The 18,971-nt window shown below is 38.5% G+C and overlaps 1 protein-coding gene across 2 annotated transcripts in view; it reads left to right on the plus strand.

Annotated features, from left to right (window-relative positions):
- Positions 1-686: 686 nt before the first annotated feature.
- The window catches only part of ptena (phosphatase and tensin homolog A), a 30,038-nt gene continuing 11,753 nt past the window's right edge, over positions 687-18,971 (plus strand). The window contains exons 1-9 of one of the 2 annotated variants that reach the window (XM_079833724.1): positions 691-1,446; positions 6,643-6,727; positions 6,932-6,976; positions 7,077-7,120; positions 11,144-11,382; positions 11,530-11,671; positions 12,384-12,452; positions 15,766-15,932; positions 16,332-16,655. In XM_079833724.1, coding sequence (XP_079689850.1) covers positions 1,362-1,446; positions 6,643-6,727; positions 6,932-6,976; positions 7,077-7,120; positions 11,144-11,382; positions 11,530-11,671; positions 12,384-12,452; positions 15,766-15,932; positions 16,332-16,655 — 1,200 coding nt within the window. In that variant the 5' untranslated portion in view covers positions 691-1,361. Of the gene's footprint in view, positions 1,447-6,642; positions 6,728-6,931; positions 6,977-7,076; positions 7,121-11,143; positions 11,383-11,529; positions 11,672-12,383; positions 12,453-15,765; positions 15,933-16,331; positions 16,656-18,971 lie in introns of both variants that reach the window. The other variant, XM_079833725.1, reaches the window with a different exon arrangement.

The following is an 18,971-nucleotide window of genomic DNA, read 5'->3' on the forward strand; positions in this document are numbered from 1 at the left end:
ACTACATAAACAATAATTCTAGCAATAATAATTAGGCCTATACTTAACAGATAATTAGTTAGTTAGTTAGTTAGTCATTTTTCTTTATCTAGACCTGGAAATGTCAATGATGTTAATTAATAAAAATGTTAATTAATAAAATAAATGCCATGGGCATAATAATACATTGTAGGTATCATCAAACCTAATTTAATGCATTTTAATGCCATGTTATATATATATATATATATATATATATATATATATATATGGAGTACTTTCAGGGACCATCGCATCGACCCCCACAGACTCCGCTGTAAAAATCATCCACGAAAATATAGGTTACTCTATTAGATGTATGTGGGGGTGAGACCAGCGCTCTGCAAGGAACGAAACAATGTACCGCCACCGTGCGCGCACGTGACCGCTCTGACAGGGAGAAGCACTGCGTACATCCTCACATTCAAATCTTTCCGCTCTTCAACGCGAATGTCGCTTTATCACCATTGCGTTTTGGAAATCACCTAATTTCCCTTCCACACAACGTGTTGTACATGTTTAATTTTTTTCTTAGCTGATATTTTTTAAAACGACTGTTCGGATTGCTTTTTTAAAAACACTAAACGGCACGCGTCCACGCACTATTTCGCCTCGTGGCGGTAAGATATGTTTTTTTTCTGGGTAAACGTGCCGGATCTACGTTCTTTTTTCCTCCGTGGGAAGCCATGATGGCAGTTTGAGAGCGGAGCTGCAGAGCGCCCTGAGGAGAGATGAGTCCCGCCGATAAACCGCACATCTTCACGCTTCTCCAACGGCTACCGTCGCATATCTAACGCACAGTTCAGGTGGAGACTGTCAGTTGTCATTTTTCACGGAACTAACTTGGCCATCCAGCGACGACGATGATCATTCGTTAGGAGGGTTTTGGGGAGGGGGGGTTTAGCTGTGGTGGCTAGCGGGCGATGCTAGTCGGGAAAGGCTCGTCTGTGTGTTTTCTTCTTCGCGCGGAGATGGAGAGGATTCGCTCCTCTCTCTGGACCTGATCACGGCGCGCGCGCCGGACACACAGACTTCTGCTTTATTGTTGTGGTTATTATATCGGATGCGTTCCGGCTTGACCGGGCCGCGGGATCGGAGGACCTTTTCAGCAGATCGGAGGACTGAGCGATCGGGACCGGGAGAGTCGGGCCTGCTGCGCCGGAGCGGATAGAGGCCCATCTGCGAGAAGCTCTAATCCGACCCGCTGCGCGAGACCCACCAAGCCAGCCCGCGCGCACAGATACATACTAAAGGTTGAGAGAGGCTCAGAACCATCCCGAACAAACATACCCTCCTTTCTAACAATAAACCGGAATAAAACTTAAGTGTTTTGAACTGCTGTCATGGCAATGACTGCCAAAATTAAAGAAATAGTCAGTCGGAATAAGAGGAGGTACCAGGAGGATGGTTTCGATTTGGACCTGACATGTATCCTTACTCTTATTTACTGTCTAAACTACTTTTTATTATTATTTTCCTTTACGTTTAATGTTGTGTCTGTGTGTCTGTCTGTGTGTGTATTATATCTGGTAAACGTCAGGTTTTAGTGAGAATGATGGGTATGCTTTCCCAATATGGCTTCTTTTTCAAATTCTTTTTATGTTAGGCAAATCCTTTTAAAACTGCTTGGTCATGACGCTCTTGCTGTTTTAATCATGGAATATTGTTTTACCCTTTCTTGTAGGACACCCTTGGTCAGATCTCTCGTTTGACAGCTACATGGCTGTAATGACAGACAGTCTCTTTCCAGACCTCCAATATAAGATTCAGTGTAGGATGCTCTATTATTTTCTTTAATAGCAGTGTGTGTATTGCAGTTTGACAGCTCCTATATATGCTTGGCACAACAATGACAACAATTTTCTGAAGAGATTGCAGAAATCAGTGTGTATTGACAAATCTGTGATTTCTTCTACTGGCTAATGACCGTACTATTGATCATGTAAAGACATAAGAGGTCTATTCAGTGAGCATAATGCAGTGTGGAGTGTGTCCTAACCTTGCTAATCTTAGCGATTTTTGAATCAATTGATTTCCAAACACATTAGTGGAGAGAAGTTTGGTGACACGGAAGCTCTGACTTGGTCCACTTTACAAGAAAATGTCAAACATCTTTAGCCTATCAAACAGGTAATTACTCAATAATATGTTCAGGTCGGCTTCGTCATCAAGTGCAAATGCTGTGGGTAATGATAAACGACATCATTTTGATGTCTAAAACATTTTATTGTATCTATAATAGTGGTTGACTGGTATCAGCCTTTGAAAACCCCATATCTAGAAAGCACATTAGCCAGTGGCTGATATATATATCAGTGAGCTGTTTTATCAAACTACTCATTTTATACAAAATTCATTATTAACTTTGAAAACAGAAATGTATTATCAATTGACACAGCTGTCAGTTCAGCTGATAAAACTAAACTCTCGGAGATGTCCAGATATCTGCTGATTAATCAGCTTGGCCTATATGTTGATCTTTTATTAATCCACAACATAACAGAACCAATATTTTGTTTTCCAATGCATTTTACATGGACAATGAAACAGAAGGTTGAAATTCCCTTTTGGTTGTGGACTCATAGGGACTGTTAACGGAATTATGATAGATTTCCATTTGCTTTAAGCATTTAGACCTCTTCCTCATTTCATCTGGCTTATATCAGACTGCCTTTTGTTTGAACAATTTGGCCCCTGTGTGCAAGCACCTTTGATGCTGGAGAATTAAGGTAAAAGTGTGTGGTCTTTCTAACTTTCTGCAGAGAGAAGCAGATGTGATTGTTCTTGTTCAGTTTTTGCACCAGCAAGCGGTTGGAGTTTACTGCTGCTATGCTGTGTAGATTTGAGGAAGTGTGGCAGGTCAGGTGTTTGACAGTAAATGGCCTACTGTTAGAATGGAACAAGATGTCAAGTATAACAGTAACAGATCTATCTGATCCATTAATGAGACTGACTCTTTTTGGTGTTTTCTAAATAATCAAGAACTCCAGCATTATTAAACGAATGGTCTTGGTTATGTGACATACCCAGGTATGTTTAAGGGTAAGCAAGCGGATAACCTCAACTTTCAGTTCCAAAAACGGAGGTAATTTTCAGGATATGCAAGTAGCCATAGCAACTAACTCTGAACATAACCTGCTCCAGAACAGGTTTTGTTCCTGGGTTAGTTTACTTCAGAGGTGTTCAGCGCACGCGTGATCTATTGATGAGGCTCTAGTGGGCGTGACAGATTGCCCACAATATTATTTATATATATATATATATATATATATATATATATATATATATATATATATATATATATATATATATATATATATATATATATATATATATATATATATATATATATATATATATATATATATATATATATATATAAAGCATTATTAAAGTGCCCCTATTATGCTATTTTAAAGGTTCCTAATTTTGTTTACAGCAGGTTTACATGCGTCAAAGGTCAAAAAACACTTTTCAGATGATTCAGTCCATCCTTTTCGAGTCTACTCTGCTCTGATTGGCCAGACGGCCCAGTCTGTTACAATCCGTCTATCGCTTACAGCGGTAGCCAAATGCCCATTACCATTACTGAACTTCAGCTCCATCCGGAGGCTTCCTGAAGCTCAGCGATTGTACACACCGTAAAGACAGTAACAATGACGTCAATTTTACCATATCAGAGTCCGATGATGAAACATTAGAAGAACTAGTTATTCAACCCGAACCTCCATCGCAAGGACGACTTGAGCAGGATGTTTCTCAGTAATACACCACTCATTTTGAGGTACATTATGAGATGTTGCAATTAATTCCTCACCATCAACATCAGCAACAAGTGTATGTCCATCAACAAACCGATGTGTATATTTCTGATTTATTGCAGTGCACATGCAGGAACTGTATCAATAACACAGTGCATATATTAGCTGAGCACTTGCGTGAATGACTGATGTAACATTAAAGTTTGTTAAACAAATTGTGCTCAATCCTTCATCATAGTAGTAAGAACGACATACAATCTGCATTAATAGACACAGTTTTAGGTAATATGGGCACACAGCAGATTAGCATTAACTATTTCAGTAAGACAGTAATGATGCGAGTTAGTTGGTGACCTATACAATATAAAACACGAAACTACATATTTTGAACACCGGGTAGAAAATATAAACATCACTAATTAATCGTACTTTCAAGTTGTGATTCTGAGGAGTAACCTGGACCAAATAAACTGGGAAATCTTTCAAGAGCAACTGTTTTGCGAATCACACGTTGTAGGGCGGGTCAAGTTCTTGACAATAATCAATGATTAAACTTTGCAGACCGTTAACATTCACAAACAGCTATAATACAGACTGCATGAAAAGGAATATTCGAAAAAACAAAATAGGGGCAGAATAACAAAAGAAGAAGAATTTAGTAGTATGTTTGCTTTTTCTTAGCATCCATTTTCATAGTGACTCGTTTATTCATCGCTCTGTCGAGAATGTCTTGTGTGTTAACCGTGAACATACTCTGAGTTGAATGAACTTACTCACGGACGTGTTTTTGGAGCCAGCATACCTTGAGTAGGCAAGGTTTGGGTTAATCAACCAAGAGTTCAGTGTATGTTTGATGGTAAGGTAACCTTGCTTTCTGGAATACCCCCCAGCATTGCCTTTTTATTACTGCAGTACATCTCACCTCTGATTCTGAAAAGCTACACCACTGGAGTACTGAGCATGCTGGGAAAGGTCATGCAAGCTGTCTGAGCTGCAGAGTTTAACGCCTTAGTCTGCTCATTAGAGACATTAAAATAGTGTATTCTCTGTTGCTGATGTAAACATTTGTGTTTCGAAAAGTCACAGCCTCACTTTTGCGTTTGCTTGATTTCTGAGATTTTTTTTTAAGTCTATGTGCTTGTGGTTGAAGTGTCATGTTAGAATTCTTGCACGCTGCTATGTTGAGAAGGGGTGGAGGGTGTTTTAGCATTCTGGGTTGAAATGGTTTACATGTCAAAACCACTAGCTCTTACAGTGTTTGTACTTGGCTGACATTGAGATATTGCTTAGCAGCTGATGAGGGAAAGGGATGCAATGCAGATGCCTTGTTCTTCTGTCTGTGGTCTGCTACGCATTACTTACACATGATGAGAATTGATAGATGTTTCATTCACATTGATGTTCCATCTTTACTTTTCATAAAATATGCATTTGTCATTAGAATGCCTTTGTCAAAATACCTGCAGTGTGTGTGTGTGTATTGTTGATATAGGATATTTAGTAGTTTTTTTTGTTTTGTTTTTACATTTTAAAGATTGATGGTATACATGATATACAATATTAAAATCAGCTATAGATTGGTTATTGACTATAACATTACAATAATTATTGGCTAATCAGTGCATCCAGCTGTGCATCGTCTTGCCTGTGAACCCCAATCATTTGGCTCAGTGACATGAAGCTGTTGATTCTGCATTTTTCAGAAGTGTTGTCAAGGCTTGTGAAAAATGGTCTTCTGCTGTAGTTACTGATTAGACAGAATCAGGTTGTTTGCAAGATGTTTGATTATTGATTTTGTTTTCAGATGGGCTTAAATTGTTTTACAAATGAGCTTTAAAAGAGTCCTTGGACATGCTTTGGTCACCATCCGTATTATTCTGAAGTGCCACGTACGGTGCAATACAGTGCAAATTCCCCCACCTTTCTCTTTCTTTTATCCTGTCGGTTCCAGTGGTTTGTCCAGTCTGTATTGGTTCTGAACACCAACTATTTTAGTGCTTTAGATGTATTTAACATTAGTTATGATAAATGAGTCGCCAACCGTTTTAAAGGAATTGGGCTAAAAATAAGCATGACTCATCCATTTATAAAGCTTCTGGGTTTCTATTCTGACAGTGTATGACAGGAAATGAGCAGAACAGAGAAGCCCTGCTTCTCTCCCTCTTTCTCCACCGTGTTGTGGTTGAGGTGTGAACCTCCCCCGGAGTCTGCACACATCATGGGAGCGAGAGCATACAGTAGAAAAAAGGCCTGCAGATGCACAGTGAGCAGGGGAAGTGAGAAACGAAAGAATGGACATGAACAAGGCTCTGTAAGGAGACTGCATTAATAAAGTATCTGAGTTGCATTTGAGCTGAGTTGCATTTGGCTGCTTGTTGACCTTTGACCTGGTTGGTGTAGGTCAGGATTGTGAAGCTGTTTGACCTGCTTTGCGTAGGTGGAAAGTGCAGACACTCCTGCTCCTACGGTCTGTCGCTTTGCTAAAAGGTCACCTGCTAATGATGATTGTGAGAGTGTGACATTTTACAGACAGCTGAGCTTTTGCATCACAGCTTTTGTCTTTGTTTGCTCATTAGTTGATATTGAAGTCTTTGGTAAGGTACAAGCCATGAGTACAATTGACTGACTGCATGATTACAGCAATTTTACCGGACATTTAATGACACACTCCGGGGAATCTCTGTCCAAATAAGCAATATTGTTGCTTGTTTATGTTGCTGCATGTATGTATTGACAATTTTGAATGTTTATGTTGTTTTGCTTGTGGTCATTTGTGGATGAATTATTCTTTATGTGAGTGCAAGTTGAACTTCAGGCTTGTGAAGTGGTGTACAGTCATTCTTTTTCTTGACAAGCATATCAGACATTTATCCAAACATAATTGCCATGGGCTTTCCCGCCGAAAGGTTGGAGGGGGTCTATAGAAATAACATTGATGACGTGGTTAGGTAAGTCCAGTTGGAGACACCTAAAAAGCTTTATCTTTTTTTCTTTATCTTCTCTTGTCTTACTGTATATTTGAAAAATTAAGCGTTTTGTAAGTTACAATTAAACATTGTCTAAATCACAGCCTCTAAATTATTTTATCTGATTGCCTTTTGGAAAAAAGTGACATTTCAGTCTTTCTTACATGGTGTTGTTTTTTCTTCCAGATTTCTTGACTCTAAACACAAGAACCATTATAAAATTTATAACCTGTAAGTATTTAGTCATATTATAATAAGTTACAGATAAGCGTTTATTGTAAGAAAATTGGATTCTCAGAGCTGGGCTAAACTCTTGTGCTTTCCTTACCAGATGTGCTGAACGACACTACGATGCATCCAAATTCAACTGTAGGGGTGAGTACATCTACTTCTACTTTACGATATTAAAATTTAAAGTGTTTATTTGTTACAAGGGTTTTTTGTGTGAAATTTGTGATGACGTGAGTACTTTCCCACAGTACCTCTTTTACTACACCTAAATAGAAAAAATTAATAAATTGTAAAACAGAAACATCTCTATAGGAGAAAGGAGAGACAGGGAGAATGTTTACTATGAGACTGATCACTCAAATCAATTGCGCATTTGTTCTGAAACCTCTCGCAATACAAACATTTAGAAAAATTAAGACCGTTCAGCGTGATCCTTAGTTGCGCTGCGTTTTTCGTACGATTTGTTGCATGCTAAATATTTCACAGCACGTTATTTTTAGCTTATGTTTTATATGTTTATTTATTTTTAGAACTCTAATTTCCCAAGACTTTCCAAAAAGAATCAGAAATGTTTTTAATGCTACCACACCACAGCTGCCTAAACTGTCATTAAGTTTAAAACCCTTTTGAATTCCTTTTATACAGTGTTTTTGAGTGACGGTGTTACAGGAATGGCGGGATGGCATTTATTATATAATGTGAACATACTAACCAAATTGAGATATTCAAATCGGAGGGCCACTAATATGGTGATATAATGGAAGGCAATGGGATCACTCAATTAGCACAGTAACTTCATCCTTAAAAATAAAGGCTCTTTATTGGCATCTGTGGTTCAATGAAAACATTTCCATTCCACAAGAGGTGCTTTATAGTGAGAAATGTTCTTCGGATTATAAAAATGTTCTTCACACTAGTAGAAAAGGGTTTTTAAGTACTGATCACTGAAGGGAAACTGTTTTTCTACTGCATCACCTCTTTTGGAAACTTTTGAGTTTATTATAACAATAATAACAAAGAGGAACCCACACGAAGACAAAACATTATCAAGGTAAAATAATTTCATGAACTAAATATAAAACACTTCAGTGTAGCCTAGCATTAAAAAGTCAACGATTATTTTTTCCTATCAGCCGATATAAGTCATTGAGTTTGATTTTAAGGCTAGAATACATTACACAACTTTCAGATTTGCATTCTGGAGGAGACATAGTTGCAGAAATCATTGTCATATATAATAGACAGATTTTTTGGATTCAGATTATGATACAGAATTTCAGAAAGAGATGAGAGGCTGCACATGCCAAGGTCTAAACAGTTGCTTGGTTCTTAAGTCCACAGTTGAATAGCAGTCATCGCACATTATATGAACTGATTTGAATGTCTGCTGCAGTTGGCATGGCTTGTTATTAATGGGAAGTCATTAGGCTGCTAGTAGGGCTGCCCGATTAATCACAATTACCCCAAAAGCGTGCTTAAACCGATTTGGCTTAAGTGCGAATATGAAAAGGCAAAAGGCTGGATTTTTGTAATTGTTTTATGCGCAGCTTGTCAGTGAAGCAGGGCTCTGTGATCAGTAGTAAACGCTGCTCCATCTGAAAGCACTGCATGTTTGAGTCGTATATAACATGCATTTGAAAAAGCAACACGCGTCAGACATCTTTCCAAACATGAAGCATTTATGAACCTCTTGTCCAACTAAAGACAACATTTAGCATTTAAACTCTCTTCTTAATGTGAGCATAGCCTTTATCACTGTATAGAATACGATGTCGATTAGTAAGTATAAATATACTTTATTATCATGAAAATACCAGAGAAGGCTTGAAGAACTCATTGTTGTAGTTGTGTGTTTATTAGTTGTGTTTAATCAATCAAAGTTTTTCAATCTCCTGTTTATTCAGCTACAGCGATAGTATGATACCTATTGGGATTTCCTGGAACGACGTGTGTTATCGTACTTCTACGCCCTCTGGCTTTCAGAAGGAGCAGCATTTACTACTGATCACAGAGCCGTGCTTCACTGACAAGCTGTGCATCCAAAAATCACAGCCGTTGCCAAAGCGCATGAGGTTTAATTTCGATCAATCATGCAGCCCTAGCTGCTAGTAATGATAGTTTTGCGGGCTGTGCTTTCACTGAGTTTTCATATGCAGTGACCTGTGAGAAGCAAGCCAACACTCCTCCAACACCCATCTCCCCCGGCGGGAGTAGCTACATGCTGGTCTAATACTATGTTTGAGTGTCAACCAGATAGTTACTAGCCCTGGCAACCCTCTACAATGCGAGTAAGACACTCGCATATGCAAGTAAATCGTCACTCTGGGCGATTAAATAATATCTATCACTAGCCATTGGCTAATAAATTCTCAGATATTACTCGGCAGTGTGTGTGTGATGCTAAGAATAAGTTTAGCATAAATATATTTTTACTCGCTGAACACTCTGAATGAGCGCTTGAGAGTTTCGCTCTCGTCAAGCGATCTATACGATTTCAAATCAGCTCATCTGATGTACCGTAAACTCTAGTGTGAAGAACTTCGTCGATTTGCTGAGCGCGAGAGTCTTACATACCACGCAAAATCGACGCGCTACATGTTAACAACATTCTTTGTTGTATTTTCCTGTCAAAATAACGGAGTTCATTTGGAATTATTCAGCTTTTAAGAACAAGCAGAAGATATGCTGTTTTTTTTTCCAGTAGTGGGCGGAACTAATGCGCAAACGGCAATCTCATTGGCTGGCGCTCATCTTTTCCTGTCCCTGTCATGAACTCAGCAGCTCATCAATCCTTAGTGCGTTCTATATTGTTATTAGTAGTAGAATTAGTAGTATTATAATTATCTTTTAATAATATAATATAATTACTATTATCTATTTTTTACAGAAACACCAACAATATCTTAAGCACCACCACCAGTCCAAAGTTCAGTTAAATGACAAATATGGATTCATACATGGTTACCAGTGATGCGCGGGTCAATGTATAAACAACCCGCACCCGACCGACGTTTTCAACTAACCCGCCCGCAACTCGGACCGCAAAAAAAAAGAAGAAAATATTGTACCCGACCCGCTTACTGACCCGCATTTTTTTAAAGTAATAAATGCTCATCGTAGCTCATTGGGCCATTGAGAAAATGTTTCAGGCCCTGACGTGGTGCGCTCAGAGGTGCAGCGGCGAGAGCAGGCAGTTCTTGAGGCGGCCCATCATTTTCCATTTCAGCTGTCTAGATGCATACTATTGATGAACGCGATGTTTATGTTTCGACCCGGCTTGAAGGTCATCAGCAGGTCAACTGCGAGAAAGCCCTTAAGAGCTAGTTTTCACTTTCTTATGCCAGCTGAGTGATGTAGTTGCTTTTGAATAGAAGCTTCAACTAAATTATAAATTACAACTAAATTATGTTTATTACATAACACTAGACTATATCATACAGCATTCAGAAAAAGAACAGTTTGCGCTCCTAATGGATTGATTTATTCATTTATTTTGTTTCATTTTCTTAACAATTAAGATGCTGCATGTGTTTATCCAGTCTAATCGATGTGTGCGTCTCTCCCCTGACAACAAAAATCCCGCCCCCTCTCAGAAAATACATAAAACTGACTTTTCTGAGCTATATGCGTTTAAAAGTAGCCTATTAAAATGGCACAATGGCATTGCTCAGTTCAACGTGTTGGGAAAGCGGGCATTTTGTCCCGCGTCAGTATTTATTAAAAAGTTAATAACGCTCAACATTCAAAAGGAAAATAAGGATGACCCGACCGACCGCGACCCGAATATCATTAAAAATTATTTTGGATGACTCGACCGCGGGTGACCGCAGGCACCCGCTCATTTTGGATCAACCCGCGCATCACTGATGGTTACCAACAGTTTTAACAAAAAAATGTACTAACCAATGGCGATTCTATTGCCAAGGTGTGCGTAGAGGGTTGCCTGGATTATTTACCACGATATCTCAGGTTTAGTATTAACCTGATATTATACTTTCATGATATCAATACTGATATATTGCGACACCCCTATTACTGACAAGTTTTAGACAGTTTTGCACCACTTGGGTGAAGATTGTGATCATAACTCAACATTCTCATTCTCTGTCCTCTTCTGAAGGACTGTAAAGTGTGATTCTAGAATCTTAAATCTTTTTGTGTCTTCAGTGGCACAATATCCCTTCGAGGACCACAACCCGCCACAGTTGGAGTTAATTAAGCCCTTCTGCGAGGATCTCGACCAGTGGCTGTCCGAGGACGAGAACCACGTGGCGGCCATCCACTGCAAAGCAGGCAAAGGTCGCACGGGGGTCATGATATGCGCCTACCTGTTGCATCGCAAGAAGTTCTTAGAGGCACAAGAGGCACTGGACTTTTATGGGGAAGTCAGGACCAGGGATAAAAAGGTACGACATTCTTTACTTCTGCATTCTATTTTCAATCTGGAACTGCTGTTGCATCGATGATGAGTTATCACAGCTAGTTTGTATTTCCGAGTTGTAACGGATCACAATTTTTTTTTTTACTGAGCCTTTTTTTCTTTACTTTTTCAGGGGGTGACCATTCCCAGCCAGCGCAGGTATGTGTATTACTACAGCTACCTGCTGAAGAACAAGCTGGAATATAAACCCGTTGCTCTCCTCTTCCATAAAATGGTTTTCCAGACTCTGCCCATGTTCAGTGGTGGCACCTGCAGTAAGTCTTACACTCCTTTAACCTTTCTGAAACATGAAACAAGTGTTGCAATTAAGCTTTTTGAATGCTGAGATGTTTTGAAAGTTTTTGGACGTATCTGACATGGTTATGCTGTCATGTGGGGTTGTGGTCACACTCACAAGGAGCTGCAGTTGTGTGTGTCATTTTAACTCTGTACCACATCTTTTTGTCTCTGTCTTTAACACTCTAACACTCATGGGTACTTTGTCTTTCTCTGTTCCTGTTTTCTTTTCTTGAAAAATTTCCACTGAGAACTCTGTTACGACATTTCAGCTCCTGCCGCCCACCACAGTCTCACATATAATGACATCACAGATCGTGCCCTCTGTCCTCCCCTCCCCCCATTCGTACATTGTGTGCTAGTCCATGTTTTGCTCACGTTCGAGAACTTGTGCGCCACAGCCAGGCTGAACGCCAACCCGAACTGCACCCTACATCACTGCCATTTTTGGGAAGTTCTTCATGTTTTGAAATTGGAACTAAAAGTGCAGAGTCAGTCTCAGAACTCCCATGATTCAGAGGTAGATTCCAGAGTTCCAGACCCCAGTGTGTGTGTGTGTGTGTGTGTGTGTGTGTGTGTGTGTGTGTGTGGGGAGATGGCTGTCCTGCCAAGGCCAGTGCGGTGCAACCGAGCTCTAGTCTTGATCAGGCTCATGGTGGTGTTTTTTTAACTTCCTTCTCTCTCTCTAAGGGGACAATACTGTTAAAAACAGGAGTGAGGTGAATCCCCAGGGCTTCAAGAAAGGCAGCTGGCACTGGGGTAAAACGGCATTACTTACTACTACTGTTAAGAGAAGCATCTTTAAATGTCAGACAGGCCCTGCCCTATGCTGCATTCAGTACAGTTCAGTACAGCTTGTGTTGCTCTAGTCTCTTTCAGGCAGGAGTCTAGAAACATGAAGTAGAGAGAAGTCCTAAAGATTTACTCTTTTCATCAAGAACAAAAGCAATAGCAATTTAACTATAATGATAGAATTATTATAAAGTAATCAGGTCACTCTGAATAAATTTGTTGTGCATTAGGTGGGCGGTATGACCTAAATTTTATATCATGGTATGAGTAATTTTATATTGCAGTAAAGAATTAAGTACTACTGGTGAATTAAATACTTTAAAATAATCAAATGTATTATAGTATTTAAAAGTTTTAAATGTACTATTTAATATATTTAGTATTATTATTTTACAGTGTTATACGTGTACTTCTAGTTAGTTATTTGCTGTAATTTCTGGACTTTTAAGCGCTTATAACTTATATGCACCCCATGATAAGTTCTTGCTCGTCTTTTTTGCATGTAAATAATATCTGTTTTGTTAACAGATATATTTATATACATACATACATACATACACACTACTGTTTAAAAGTTTGTGGTCGGTAAGATTTGTTTGAAAAAAGTCTCTTATGCAAATTTATTTGGCTGTATTTAGTTGATCAGAAATGGTTAAAACAGTAATATTGTGAAACCTTATTCAGTGATTAGATTTTTCCATATTTTATACAGATTTTTGTATTTTCCATCCTCAAAAATATGACCCACATGAATTGCATAAATCCAAGAAATTAAACGATTGGGGGGGGTTGATGATTGAAATTGCGAAATGACCTTAAACAATGAAAAAAAAAAAACTGCAAAAGGTTACATTTTCTAATAAATTTATTTCTTGCTTGGATTGCTCCTGACAGCGCTGCACAAGCATGCCATATTTTCCTTATTTTTTGTTTTTAGCGGATCACATGCCTTATTTTTTTACAAATTAAAAACAAGCGTTTACTATTTTAATATATTTTGTAATGTAATGTAATTTATTCCTGTTGTGGCAAAGCTGAATTTTCAACAGCCATTACTCTAATATTTTTATGGATACTAGGGCTGGGCAATATGGCCGAAAAAATCATATCTTGTTGGATAAAAAAATATTTTGTATTTATTTTAATAAAATAATATTTCACATCCTGCCCAGTGTTGTCCTAAAAACTATATATTATGTGCAAAAAAGGTTAAAATCACTTTACATTCTAACATTGTAACAACAACATTACAATCTAAAAATAAAAATAATGCTTTTTAATGAAAATAAATAAAAACAAAAGCACAAAGTAAATGTAAACTGGTAAGAGGAACACATTCACTTAGTAGTAGGGATGCTCATTTCGGTTAATTTTCCTCACCGACAACCGCCACTCATTATCTGAATATTAACCGTTAACTGATAAGATTATAATACTGAATTGGCATTAAATAAAAATACAATTGATGAGTATCTGTGACCAGTTAAAAATGTTCACAGGTTTATTTTACAGTGCAAACAGAGGCACAGAACCTCAACAACAACAGAACCTGGATTCACATTATCAAATTTACACGCACCTGCAGCGTTTCTGACAACAGAGAGAAACAGAATAATATAATATAGCATAAAATAAATAGGCCTACACTAAATATTTTTCACTAAAACAATTAACAAATTAAGATGACAAAACGAAAATACACTGAATCCATTTGAAGCTTTGAAGAACCGGAATAGTTTTTTCTGTCAGACTAAGTTTTTTTTCCGTCAAATAAAATTAGCAGGCCTACTTCAATCCACACCTTGTATGGTTTTTAAAAAAGTAACATGTCTACGTGATATACGTGGGTTAGTCTGGAGTGCAGCCTGTTGTCAGTTAGACCCGCGGCAGAAAACACCCTCTCAGATGGCACTGACATCCTGGGAATAAGCGCCTTTAATTTGTTTTCCACCAGTCAAGAGCTTGTATTACTGCTGTATTTTAATACAGAGTAGCATATATTGCAAGTAACTTTGTCGCCCTCTCTGTCGAAATGGTCCCCCACAGTAGGCATACTTTTTTTCGCTCGTTTCATTTTGCGAAATATGTCTGTGGAGGCACGTGTTGACGTGCACCGCGAGTTAACAAATATAGCATATTTTTCTTTAACCATGCAGACAAAAAAAAAAAAAAAAAAACCCTTTAAACCGTTTAACTGATAGTATTAATCGGGTCAGAATCCTTACTTTCGGTTAACGGTTAAATGGTCAGTATGAGCATCCCTACTTAGTTATATTAGCCTATCAATAGTCACAGTTGCTGCTATCATAAAAAGACACTTTCTTGTAGGTTTAAAATTCTATATATGGCACATTTAATATCCAAAAAAAAATATATTAGCAAAATGTATATTTTAGTCAGAATTATTGTGCTCTGGTGCTCGTCTGCCGAAGTCTGTTTAGTGCAGTTTAGTGGAGACTCGCTTACATAAGGCTCGTCCACTCCTGACAGGAGAATGTACCTGTGAAATGTAAGTTATGCATTGAGGAAAACGCAACGTCTCAAAAATATAAAGTATCTTTCAGAACATCTGACTGGGCAAGCAGTGTTTAAGTATATGCGTTAATTATACTTTACAAGGTATTTTAAAGCCTTTAATATAAAGCATGGCTCATTTTCCTCATTTCCTATTTTTCATGTGCGCATGTAATATCAAACTACTGTATATCAATATATACGGCATTGCCTCATTCTATATAGTTTATAAAAATGTATATCAATATACCACCCAGCCCTACTTGATATTCTTTTTCTGTAAACTTTGATGAATGGAATGTTCAAGAAACATTCATTTGAAATAGATTTTTTTGTAACAATGTAACATCTTGCCTCCTTGCTTGATAAAAATATGTAAACTTTTGAATGGTAGCGTGTATATATAGGACAACATACTGTCATACCGCACACCTAGTGTACTTGATTAAAAGAAGAACCTCCCTTTGTTACATGCTGACTGTGCTGGGTGCATGCAGGGGTTGGGCGGCTGGTTATTCTTGGATGCATATTCTCTCCCTTTGCATCAACCCTGTTCCTAATTACTGACATGTCTTGACTGATGATGTCAGACCTGGGGTGGAGTTATTTCACTAGGCTGTGGGCTCCTTAATAATTAACACCTTTTTTCCCCTCTTTTCCTCAATACTTTATATTATATTATACGTGGAATAATTTTTTTATTTATTCCCACCATTTGATCTCTTTCTCCCTTTGTCACTCTCCCCATCTCTGTTCTATCAAACAGACCCTCAGTTTGTTGTGTATCAGTTGAAGGTAAAGATCCACACGTCAAACCCAGCCCACACACGGAGAGAAGAGAAGCACATGATCTTTGAGTTCCCTCAGCCTCTTCCTGTTTGTGGCGACATCAAAGTGGAATTCTTCCACAAACAGAGCAAGATGATGAAGAAGGTAAGTTCCTGTGTAAGCTTTGACCTGTGACCTCCTCTCAAAACCATAATCTCGTTGGTACATCATATTGCTGGATCTTGACCTCGTTGCCATGACTGCAGAGAGACGTTGCCTTCTGGTGGTTTGTGGTTTTCCTTTTGTTTTACGCCTTTGGTCTCTGCTTCAGCAGCTACTACGTCCTTTTGCGTGTGTTCTAAACGTTTTCTTCCTCTATTTCTTTTTTTCCCTCACGACAGAGCATTACTGTCCTGTGCCTGTTTGCATTTCTGTTCTCTATATGAATGTGTTTATAAGTGCAGTTGTTGGAATGTGTATTTGTGTTTGTAAACACTTGCTATTTATGGCTATCCAATGCCCAAATGTAAACCTTTGCTTGTGTGCTTGTGTCTGCGTGCGCAGGATAAAATGTTCCATTTCTGGATAAACACGTTCTTCATCCCGGGTCCCGAAGAAGCTGAGGAGAAAGTGGAGAATGGGTCGGTGGTCAACGACGTGGACAGCCTCTCCTCTCAGAGCCAGAGCTCTCCGGCAGAGAGGGAGAGAGAGAAGGAGAAAGGAATCGCAGCGGGCGGACTTGAAAGAGAAAAGGGCGCAGAAAGGGGAGGAGAGCGAGCGGGAATAGCGGATGGAGATAAAGACTACTTGATTCTGACCTTAACGAAGAACGACTTGGATAAGGCCAATAAGGACAAAGCTAACCGATACTTCTCACCCAACTTCAAGGTGAGGAAACAAAACGCTATGCTGAACAGTAGATCACCTAATTTAGTTTTCTGGCCTTATATAATAGGAATGCAAAGCACTCCAGGTTCTCTTCATGACATTTGCATAATTTCAAACTTGGTGGTTACATGTTAAAAAACAAAAATATTTTAGTCAGAATTATTGTGCTCTGGTGCTCATCCGCTGAAGTCTGTTTAGTGCAGTTTAGTGGAGACTCGCTTACATAAGGCTCGTCCACTCCTGACAGGAGAATGTACCTGTGAAATGCAAGTTATGCATTGAGGGAAAACGCAACGTCTCAAAAATATTAAACAGCACAATTATCTGTCAGAACATCGTACGGGCCAAGCAGTGTTTAAGTATATGCGTTAATTATACGTTACAAGGTATTTTAAAGCCTTCACACTGGTGCAACCACCATTTTGCCCAATTGACAAGAGCTGCCATTTCTGTTGCATATGAGAAACATAAAATGGCAAACGAAACAAAAGCGGAACAAATCCGCACTGCTTGTTTGAGCTGCGCAGCGCAGCACAAATCAGAATAGATTTACTCACAGTCACAATACCAAAAATCTAGTAGGCGGTACCGATACCACAAAAAGTACACGATACTCGATACTAAAGTTGATACCACGGTAAAACATTAAACATTTGAACATTACATTTTTTTTAAGATATTCAATTATCTCACCAAAGTGTTTGCTCACTTATATTTGTGTTTTAATAAGGTAGCCTAACTTGTTGCAAAAGTCAGTAATAAAAAAAGAATGAATAAACACATTAGAAGCAGTAGCATAAATAAATACAGTAGAATAAAGATACAAATTAAACAATGCATATTTTTTCAGGTAGGTGTAACAGTAGTATTCAAGTAAAAATACCACAGAAATTGAATAATCAAATATAAAACAACTCTGAATAATCATAACTGTTTAAGTTAAATATAGACTAATCTTTATTAAAGGTCCTGTTCTTCGTGATCCCATTTTTCAAACTTTACTTAGTGTGTAATGTTGCTGTTAGAGCATATATAATACCTGTAAAATTATAAAGCTCAAAGTTCAATGCCAAGCGAGATATTTTATTTAACAGAAGTTCCCTTTCAAAGCCTACAGCGAACAGCCGGTTTGGACTACATCCCTGTACATCCCTGCTTTAATGACGTCAATAGAACAGTTTGTTGACTAACCTCCGCCCACAAGAATACGCAAAAAAGGGGGCGTGGTCTTGTTGCTCTCCCTCGTGGAGAAGAGGAAGTGTTGCGTTCGGTTGCGTTTGTCGCCATGTCGTCCAGACGCTGTTATTTTCATCCCGGAGTCAAATCACCTTTGTTTGGCCTTCAGGGGCTGTAGTTTGAGCGCGTTCATCTCCCCGTTATGGTAAGAGGCGTGACCTTTCCGGGCAATGTGCGCTAAGCTGCTGTCGAATCACAACATGGGAACCGCTGGCACAAGCAGAACTCGTTACGTGTTTCTGAAGGAGGGACTTCATAGAACAGGGAAATCTTTCAAGCCGTTTTGAGGACAGTGAAAACAGCGGTATACAGATAAGTAAATTGTGTGAAAAATACTGTGTTTTTTTACACGTGAAACATGAACACATGTTATATTGCACACTGTAAACACAATCAAAGCTTAAAAAAAACAGGAAAAACGGGACCTTTAAAGCTTTTCTTTTGTCGTTTGATTTTCATTAATAATACAGACAGCCAATAGTATACAGTATCAGGTTTTAACGGCTAATGGATGGAGACGATATGCTGTTACACGTGCTGTTAACATTCACATAACCAGCGCGAATATTCGCCAAGACGGGCATTTTGACATAACTGTGTGTATCGGAACGTTTATGTGTAGTAGGCTAATAAGCCACGAAAATCTGACAATCGCACACTGTGTGCGCTTTGGTTGAAGCACACAGACCTGCATGCTATAGGCCTAGTGCATAAATGTTTGGTATCATCAGTACTTACTACGGCTGTAAATCTTTGGGTAGGAAGCGAATCGATTAGATTCACGATTCATAGGTTTTTTCCAATTCGATTCAAGAGCGATTTTTGACAATTCAGAACGATTCGATTCGAGACGATTCACATTAATATTCGATGCGATTCGATTATGCATTTTTTTTTATGCATTCATAGGATGGTAAAGGATGGTCAAGGATCCCCTAATGTGTCTTAGTCAGGGTGTTAATTACACAGCGGCCTTCAGAGGTCAGAGAGTGGGCAAAAAAAGGGTAACACTTTATAATAAGGTTCATTAGTTTAACATTAGTTAACTATATTAGTTAACATGAACTAATAATGAACTGC

Source organism: Gobio gobio, assembly GCF_949357685.1.
Source record: "Gobio gobio genome assembly, chromosome: 13".
Lineage (NCBI taxonomy): Eukaryota > Metazoa > Chordata > Actinopteri > Cypriniformes > Gobionidae > Gobio > Gobio gobio.